At 55.5% G+C, this 10,000-nt stretch overlaps 1 protein-coding gene across 3 annotated transcripts in view; it reads left to right on the forward strand.

Moving 5' to 3' along the window:
• The window catches only part of LOC145339680 (amyloid beta precursor like protein 2-like), a 35,890-nt gene that overhangs the window by 3,294 nt on the left and 22,596 nt on the right, over positions 1–10,000 (forward strand). For all 3 annotated transcript variants that reach the window (XM_080184192.1, XM_080184193.1, XM_080184194.1), the window contains exons 2-3: positions 7,596–7,769; positions 9,431–9,560. In XM_080184192.1, the coding sequence (XP_080040318.1) occupies positions 7,596–7,769; positions 9,431–9,560 (304 nt within the window). The remainder of the gene's footprint in view (positions 1–7,595; positions 7,770–9,430; positions 9,561–10,000) is intronic.

The following is a 10,000-nucleotide window of genomic DNA, read 5'->3' on the forward strand; positions in this document are numbered from 1 at the left end:
TGGGGCGGGGGTGGGGGTGAGTTGGGGGGTGGGGCGGGGGTGGGGGTGAGTTGGGGGGTGGGGCGGGGGATGGGGGTGAGTTGGGGGGTGGGGCGGGGGTGGGGGTGAGTTGGGGGGTGGGGTGGGGGATGGGTTGGGGGGGCATGTATTGGGGAGGGTTGGCAGTCAGCAGGGGGTTAAACCCCCCGCAACTGAAGCTGCCGAGGAGATTGAGGGGGGATTGAGGGGGAATGAGGGACCTCCCCGAGGAGGGAGAGACACTGAGGTGAAGAGGATGTCGAATCGATCAGACTCAGAGACAGCAATTACCTCATTCTTCTAGAATATTCCTCCTCACACACACTCTGCCTCTGAACCTCTCACACTCAGATAGATACTCCCCTCCTCCACTCTGACCTCCACTCCTCCAACAACTCCACACTCAACTAGCCCACCCTCACTGACAAACAGCTCATCCCGACTCTAACCTCCTCCAGCCCCTACACCCCTCCCTATCCCTGTAACCTCCTCCAGCCCCGACACCCCCTCCCTATCTCTGTAACCTCCTCCAGCCCCTACACCCCCTCCCTATCTCTGTAACCTCCTCCAGCCCCTACACCTCCCTCCCTATCTCTGTAACCCCCTCCAGCCCCTACACCCCCTCCCTATCCCTGTAACCTCCTCCAGCCCCTACACCCCCTCCCTATCCCTGTAACCTCCTCCAGCCCCTACACCCCCTCCCCTATCCCTGTAACCTCCTCCAGCCCCTACACCCCCTCCCTATCTCTGTAACCTCCTCCAGCCCCTACACCCCCTCCCTATCTCTGTAACCCCCTCCAGCCCCTACACCCCCTCCCTATCTCTGTAACCCCCTCCAGCCCCTACACCCCCTCTCTATCCCTGTAACCTCCTCCAGCCCCTACACCCCCTCCCTATCTCTGTAACCCCCTCCAGCCCCTACACCCCTCCCTATCTCTGTAACCTCATCCAGCCCCTACATGTGGTTCGAAACACAGATCCAGTTGGGTCTGTACTCGTTAGAGTTTAGAAGGATGAGGGGGGATCTTATAGAGACGTATAAGATGATGAATGGGATGGATAGGATAGAGGTGGAGAGATTCTTCCCGCTTAGAAAGGACAGTAGGACTAGAGGGCACAGCCTCAAGATAAAGGGGGGGCGGTTTAGAACGGAGTTGAGGAGGAACTTCTTCACTCAAAGGGTGGTGAATCTCTGGAATTCTCTGCCCGTTGAAGTGGTGGAGGCTACCTCGCTAAATATTTTTAAGACACGGGTTGATGGGTTTTTGATAAGAGAGGGGATTAAGGGTTATGGGGAGAGGGCGGGAATGTGGAACTGAGCCACGACAGATCAGCCATGATCTTATTGAATGGCGGGGCAGGCTTGAAGGGCTAGATGGCCTACTCCTGCTCCTATTTCTTACGTTCTTATGTTAGATCGATTCAAGAAGCAGGAGGAGGCCATTTGGCCCTTCCAGCCTGCTGCACCATTCATTACGATCATGGCTGATCATCAAATCCAATATCCTGATCCCCCCTCCCCCCCATATCCCTCGATCCCTTTCGCCCCAAGAGTGAAATCTAATTTCTTCCTGAAATCTCACAGCGTTTTCTCCTCAGCTACTTTCTGTGGGAGTGAATTCCACACATTCCCCACCCTCTGGGTGAAGAAATTTCTCCTCCCCTCAGTTCTAAAAGGTTTACCCCTTATCCTCAAACTCTGACCCCTAGTTCTGGACTCTCCCCACCATCAGGAACATTCTTCCTGAATCTACCCTGTTGAACCCTGCAGCCGATATTCCCTCTCCCTCTCTCTCTGGCTCTCCCACCCAAAGTCAAACCCACAGGGCAATGACAGACTGGGATTTTCAACGCAGACCCAGGTTAGCAAGTTCCAACATCACATCAGTGTCTCGAAACCCGGATCATACACTCCTGGCTCACTCAGGACTGAGGGAGTGCCGCACTGTCAGAGGGTCAGTACTGAGGGAGCGCCGCACTGTCAGAGGGTCAGTGCTGAGGGAGCGCCGCACTGTCAGAGGGTCAGTGCTGAGGGAGCGCCGCACTGTCAGAGGGTCAGTGCTGAGGGAGTGCCGCACTGTCAGAGGGTCAGTGCTGAGGGAGCGCTGCACTGTCAGAGGGTCAGTGCTGAGGGAGTGCCGCACTGTAAGAGGGTCAGTGCTGAGGGAGCGCCGCACTGTAAGAGGGTCAGTGCTGAGGGAGCGCCGCACTGTCAGAGGGTCAGTGCTGAGGGAGTGCCGCACTGTCAGAGGGTCAGTACTGAGGGAGCGCCGCACTGTCAGAGGGTCAGTGCTGAGGGAGCGCCGCACTGTCAGAGGGTCAGTGCTGAGGGAGCGCCGCACTGTCAGAGGGTCAGTGCTGAGGGAGTGCCGCACTGTCAGAGGGTCAGTGCTGAGGGAGCGCCGCACTGTCAGAGGGTCAGTGCTGAGGGAGTGCCGCACTGTAAGAGGGTCAGTGCTGAGGGAGCGCCGCACTGTAAGAGGGTCAGTGCTGAGGGAGCGCCGCACTGTCAGAGGGTCAGTGCTGAGGGAGTGCCGCACTGTCAGAGGGTCAGTACTGAGGGAGCGCCGCACTGTCAGAGGGTCAGTGCTGAGGGAGCGCCGCACTGTCAGAGGGTCAGTGCTGAGGGAGCGCCGCACTGTCAGAGGGTCAGTGCTGAGGGAGTGCCGCACTGTCAGAGGGTCAGTGCTGAGGGAGTGCCGCACTGTAAGAGGGTCAGTGCTGAGGGAGCGCCGCACTGTCAGAGGGTCAGTGCTGAGGGAGTGCCGCACTGTAAGAGGGTCAGTGCTGAGGGAGCGCCGCACTGTAAGAGGGTCAGTGCTGAGGGAGCGCCGCACTGTCAGAGGGTCAGTGCTGAGGGAGCGCCGCACTGCCAGAGGGTCAGTGCTGAGGGAGTGCCGCACTGTAAGAGGGTCAGTGCTGAGGGAGCGCCGCACTGTCAGTGGGTCAGTGCTGAGGGAGTGCCGCACTGTCAGTGGGTCAGTGCTGAGGGAGTGCCGCACTGTCAGAGGGTCGGTGCTGAGGGAGCGCCGCACTGTCAGAGGGTCAGTGCTGAGGGAGCGCCGCACTGTCAGAGGGTCAGTGCTGAGGGAGTGCTGCACTGTCAGAGGGTCAGTGCTGAGGGAGCGCCGCACTGTCAGAGGGTCAGTGCTGAGGGAGTGCCGCACTGTCAGAGGGTCAGTACTGAGGGAGTGCCGCACTGTCAGAGGGTCAGTGCTGAGGGAGTGCCGCACTGTCAGAGGGTCAGTGCTGAGGGAGTGCCGCACTGTCAGAGGGTCAGTGCTGAGGGAGTGCCGCACTGTCAGAGGGTCAGTGCTGAGGGAGTCCCGCACTGTCAGAGGGTCAGTGCTGAGGGAGTGCCGCACTGTCAGTGTGGGATCTCTCTGTGATCTGCTGCTGTTAATGATCCGCTGAGCGTTGCTATAGTAACTGATCCCAGCAGTGTTGACTCAGCTCGTTTGTCGCTATGGAAACATTTCCCAGAGGATTTTTCCTGCCGCAGCAGCTGCTCCGGAATATTCCGGGTTTGGAATTGGGTGCGGGAGCTGGGAAACAGTCGGAGTGTTGGAGTCTGCGTCCCATCAATCACCGTCCCTCTGCATCGCAACCTGGAACCCCAACCCCGCAATAAGGACATTCCAACCCTCTGTGTGTAATCTTACAGCACACACTGTAATACACACCCTGTATACACACCCTGTATTACAGCACACACTGTAATACACACCCTGTATACACACCCTGTAATACAGCACACACTGTAATACACACCCTGTATACACACCCTGTAATACAGCACACACTGTAATACACACCCTGTATACACACCCTGTAATACAGCACACACTGTCATACACACCCTGTATTACAGCACACACTGTAATACACACCCTGTAATACAGCACATACTGTAATACACACCCTGTAATACACACCCTGTATTACAGCACACACTGTCATACACACCCTGTATTACAGCACACACTGTAATACAGCACACACTGTAATACACACCCTGTATTACAGCACACACTGTAATACACACACCATTTAACAGCACACACTGTCATACACACCCTTTATGACAGCACGCACTGTAGTACACACCCTGTAATACAACACACACTGTAATACACACCCTGTAATACAGCACACACTGTAATACATACCCTGTATTACAGCACACACTGTAATACACACCCTGTAATACAGCACACTCTGTAATACACACCCTGTATTACAGCACACACTGTAATACACACCCTGTATTACAGCACACACTGTAATACACACCCTGTATTACAGCACACACTGTAATACACACCCTGTAATACAGCACACACTGTAATACACACCCTGTATTACAGCACACACTGTAATACACACCCTGTATTACAGCACACACTGTAATACACACCCTGTATTACAGCACACACTGTAATACACACCCTGTATTACAGCACACACTGTAATACACACCCTGTATTACAGCACACACTGTAATACACACCCTGTATTACAGCACACACTGTCATACACACCCTTTGTTTAAAAAGGGCTGCAGGGAAAAGTCTGGGAACTACAGGCCAGTGAGCCTCACATCTGTGGTGGGTAAATTGTTGGAAGGTATTTTGAGAGACAGGATCTACAGGCATTTAGAGACACAAGGACTGATTAGGGACAGTCAGCATGGCTTTGTGAGTGGAAAATCATGTCTCACAAATTTAATGGAGTTTTTTGAAGGGGTAACCAAGAAGGTAGATGAGGGCAGTGCAGTTAATGTTGTCTACATGGACTTTAGCAAGGCCTTTGACAAGGTACCGCATGGTAGGTTGTTGCATAAGGTTAAATCTCACGGGATCCAGGGTGAGGGATCTAAATGGAGACAAAATTGGCTTCTAGACAGAAGCCAGAGGATGGTTGTAGAGAGTTGTTTTTTGAACTGGAGGCCTGTGACCAGCCTCAGGGATCAGTGCTGGGCCCACTGTTATTTGTCATTTATATTAATGATTTGGATGAGAATATAGGAGACAGGGTTAGTAAGTTTGTAGATGACACCAAGATTGGTGGCATAGTGGACAGTGAAGAAAGTTATCTCCAATTGCAACAGGATCTTGATCAATTGGGCCAGTGGGCTGACGAATGGCAGATGGAGTTTAATTTAGATAAATGCGAGGTGATGCATTTTGGTCGATTGAACCAGGGCAGGACTTACTCAGTTAATGGTAGGGTGTTGGGGGGAGTTACAGAACAAAGAGATCTAGGGGTACAGGATCATAGCTCCTTGAAAGTGGGGTCACAGGTGGACAGAGTGGTGAAGAAGGCATTCGGCATGCTTGGTTTCATCGGTCAGAACATTGAATACAGGAGTTGGGACGTCTTGTTGAAGTTGTACAAGACACTGGTAAGGCCACACTTGGAATACTGTGTACAGTTCTGGTCACCCTATTATAGAAAGGATATTATTAAACTAGAAAGAGTGCAGGAAAGATTTACTAGGATGTTACCGGGACTTGATGGATTGAGTTATAAGGAGAGGCTGGATAGACTGGGACTTTTTTCTCTGGAGTGTAGGAGGCTGAGGGGTGATCTTATAGAGGTCTATAAAATAATGAGGGGCACAGATCAGCGAGATAGTCAATATCTTTTCCCAAAGGTAGGGGAGTCTAAAACTAGAGGGCAGAGGTTTAAGGTGAGAGGGGAGAGATACAAAAGGGTCCAGAGGGTGGTGAGTGTCTGGAACGAGCTGCCAGAGGCAGTAGTAGAGGCGGGTACAATTTTATCTTTTATAAAGCGTTTCGATAGTTACATGGGTACGGTGGGTATAGAGGGATATGGGGCAAATATGGGCAATTGGGATTAGCTTAGGGGTTTAACAAAAAGGGCGGCAAGGAGAAGTTGGGCCGAAGGGCCTGTTTCCGTGCTGTAAACCTCCATGGTTGTACGCCACCCCCTCCCCCTTCCCAGCCTCTCCCTCATCCTCCCCATCACCTTCCCACTCCCCCTCCCCGACCCTCATCCTCCCTCTCCTTTCCCCCTCACCACCTCCCACCCTCCCCTCCCTGTCCCTCCGCCCCCCACCCTCCCCTCCCTGTCCCTCCGCCCCCCACCCTCCCCTCCCTGTCCCTCCGCCCCCCACCCTCCCCTCCCTGTCCCTCCGCCCCCCACCCTCCCCTCCCTCTCCCTCCACCCCCTCACCCTCCCCTCCCTGTCCCTCCTCCCTCACCCTCCCCTCCCTGTTCCTCCCCCCTCATTATCCCTGTCCCCTCACCTCACCCTCCCCTCACAACCCTCTGCCCTCACCCTCCCTCACTCCCCTCCCCCTGCCCCTCCCTCACTCCCTCCCCTCTCTCTCCCCCAACCTCTCACCATTGGGTGACACAGGACGATAGTGTACCCCTCAGAAAATATGGTTATTGAGGGAAACACAGAGAGAGAGAGAGGGGGGGGGGCAGGGACACAGCTGGTGTGTGAGGGGGTGCTGTGTGTATTGGCTGAGCTGCTGCTCCCAGTCTGACTCTGTCCCTGTTGGGGTTTGTGGTGAAGGGGTTCAGTTTCAGACGGGGCTTTCTCGACGTCTGAGTCACCACCCAAAACCGAGTCAGTGTGAGACTCGAGTACCCCACCCAGCCGCTGACACACCCATGGGTGCAGGCCTGCACAGCGCGAGGGAGGAGGGCAGTGAGGGGATGGGGGGTGGAGTGAGGGGGAGGGGGGGCAGTGAGGGGATGGGGGGTGGGGGGGTCGTGAGGGGGACGGGGAGGGGAGGAGTGAGGGGGACGGGGGGGGGGGAGTGAGGGGATGGGGGGAGTGAGGGGGACGTGGAGGGGGGGGAGTGACGGGGAGGGGGGGAGTGAGGGGGACGGGGGGGAGTGAGGGGATGGGGGGTGGGGGGGTCGTGAGGGGGACGGGGAGGGGAGGAGTGAGGGGGACGGGGAGGGGGGGAGTGAGGGGGAGGGGGGGAGTGAGGGGGACGGGGAGGGGGGGAGTGAGGGGGACGGGGAGGGGGGGGAGTGAGGGGATGGTGGGAGTGAGGGGGACGGGGAGGGGGGGAGTGACGGGGAGGGGGGGAGTGAGGGGGACGGGGGGGAGTGAGGGGATGGGGGGTGGGGGACGTAGTGAGGGGGACGGGGAGGGGAGGAGTGAAGGGGACGGGGAGGGGGGATTGAGGGGGTTGGGAGGGGGAGGGGGAGTGAGAGGGATGGGGAGGGGGGTGTGGGAGAGGGGTGTGTAAGGCAGAGAGGAGGAGTGAGGGAGTGGGGGGCGAGTGAGAGAGGGGGGTGTGAAGATAATGGGGAGGGGGAGGGAGAGGGGGTAGTGAGGGAGGGGGGACTGAGGGCGAAGGCAAATGGGGGTAGAGGAGAAGTGAGGGAGAGGGGGATGGGGGAAAGGGGGAGTGAGGGAGTAGGGGAGAGAGTGGGAATGAGGGAGAGGGGGATGGGGGGAGGGTGATGGACGGGGGAGGGAGGGCAATGGGGGAGAGGGTAGGGGGCAAAGGGGGGGGGAACAGGGCGATGGGGGAAGGGGTGAACTGGGGGAGGGGGATTGAAATATAATGCCTTCCGTTCCCTGGTCAGGCCCTTGCATCCAATGGCGATTCCGGAGTTCGAATGGCAGAACCACAGGTCGCGATGTTCTGTGGGAAACTCAACATGTTCATGGATATCCAGAGCGGGAAATGGGAGCCGGATCCATCTGGAACTCAGAGCTGCCTCGGAACAAAGGATGAAATACTCACCTACTGTACAAAGGTACCCAATTCCCTACAACGTATCTAACCCCGTGCTGTACCTGTCCTGGGAGTGTTTGATGGGGACAGTGTAGAGGGAGCTTTACTCTGTATCTAACCCCGTGCTGTACCTGTCCTGGGAGTGTTTGATGGGGGGACAGTGTAGAGGGAGCTTTACTCTGTATCTAACCCCGTGCTGTACCTGTCCTGGGAGTGTTTGATGGGGGGTCAGTGTAGAGGGAGCTTTACTCTGTATCTAACCCCGTGCTGTACCTGTCCTGGGAGTGTTTGATGGGGGGACAGTGTAGAGGGAGCTTTACTCTGTATCTAACCCCATGCTGTACCTGTCCTGGGAGTGTTTGATGGGGACAGTGTAGAGGGAGCTTTACTCTGTATCTAACCCCGTGCTGTACCTGTCCTGGGAGTGTTTGATGGGGGGACAGTGTAGAGGGAGCTTTACTCTGTATCTAACCCCGTGCTGTACCTGTCCTGGGAGTGTTTGATGGGGGACAGTGTAGAGGGAGCTTTACTCTGTATCTAACCCTGTGCTGTACCTGTCCTGGGAGTGTTTGATGGGGACAGTGTAGAGGGAGCTTTACTCTGTATCTAACCCCGTGCTGTACCTGTCCTGGGAGTGTTTGATGGGGACAGTGTAGAGGGAACTTTACTCTGTATCTAACCCCGTGCTGTCCCTGTCCTGGGAGTGTTTGATGGGGGGACAGTGTAGAGGGAGCTTTACTCTGTATCTAACCCCGTGCTGTACCTGTCCTGGGAGTGTTTGATGGGGGACAGTGTAGAGGGAGCTTTACTCTGTATCTAACCCCGTGCTGTACCTGTCCTGGGAGTGTTTGATGGGGGGTCAGTGTAGAGGGAGCTTTACTCTGTATCTAACCCCGTGCTGTACCTGTCCTGGGAGTGTTTGATGGGGGGACAGTGTAGAGGGAGCTTTACTCTGTATCTAACCCCATGCTGTACCTGTCCTGGGAGTGTTTGATGGGGACAGTGTAGAGGGAGCTTTACTCTGTATCTAACCCCGTGCTGTACCTGTCCTGGGAGTGTTTGATGGGGGACAGTGTAGAGGGAGCTTTACTCTGTATCTAACCCCGTGCTGTCCCTGTCCTGGGAGTGTTTGATGGGGACAGTGTAGAGGGAGCTTTACTCTGTATCTAACCCCGTGCTGTCCCTGTCCTGGGAGTGTTTGATGGGGACAGTATAGATTTGATTTGATTTATTATTGTCACATGTATTGGGATACAGTGAAAAGTATTGTTTCTTGCACACTATACAAAGCATACCATTCATAGAGAAGGAAAGGAGAGGGTGCAGAATGTAGTGTTACAGTCACAGCGAGGGTGTAGAGAAAGATCAGCTTAATGCGAGGTAGGTCCATTCAAAAGTCTGACAGCAGCAGGGAAGAAGCTGTTCTCGAGTCAGTTGGTACAGGACCTCAGACTCTTGTATCTTTCTCCTGATGGAAGAAGGTGGAAGAGAGAATGTCCGGAGTGTGTGGGATCCTTAATTATACCGGCTGCTTTTCCCCAAGACAGCGGGAAGTGTAGACAGAGTCAATGGATGGGAGGCTGGTTTGTGTGATGGGTTGGGCTACATTCACCACCTTTTGTATTTCCTTGCGGTCTTGGGCAGAGCAGGAATCTCTCTCTGAACTGAGTTGTCTCTTTGCAGGTTTACCCTGAGCTGCAAGTGACGGGAGTGATGGAATCCAGTCAGCCAGTCAAAATTGAGAATTGGTGCAAGAAAGGAAAGAGGAGATGCAATGGGCACATCCACATTGTTGTCCCATTCCGGTGTCTCGGTGAGTGGGAACCTGTACCCCAGTGAGAGTCAGTGTGTGTGGGACCCGTACCCCAGTGAGAGTCAGTGTGTGTGGGACCCGTACCCCAGTGAGAGTCAGTGTGTGTGGGACCCGTACCCCAGTGAGAGTCAGTGTGTGTGGGACCCGTACCCCAGTGAGAGTCAGTGTGTGTGGGACCCGTACCCCAGTGCGAGTCAGTGTGTGTGGGACCCGTACCCCAGTGAGAGTCAGTGTGTGTGGGACCCGTACCCCAGTGAGAGTCAGTGTGTGTGGGACCCGTACCCCAGTGAGAGTCAGTGTGTGTGGGACCCGTACCCCAGTGAGAGTCAGTGTGTGTGGGACCCGTACCCCAGTGAGAGTCAGTGTGTGTGGGACCCGTACCCCAGTGAGAGTCAGTGTGTGTGGGACCCGTACTCCAGTGAGAGTCAGTGTGTGTGGGA

Source organism: Carcharhinus amblyrhynchos, unplaced genomic scaffold (assembly GCF_965287045.1).
Source record: "Carcharhinus amblyrhynchos unplaced genomic scaffold, sCarAmb.v2.hapA scaffold_606, whole genome shotgun sequence".
NCBI classification, from domain to species: Eukaryota; Metazoa; Chordata; class Chondrichthyes; order Carcharhiniformes; family Carcharhinidae; genus Carcharhinus; species Carcharhinus amblyrhynchos.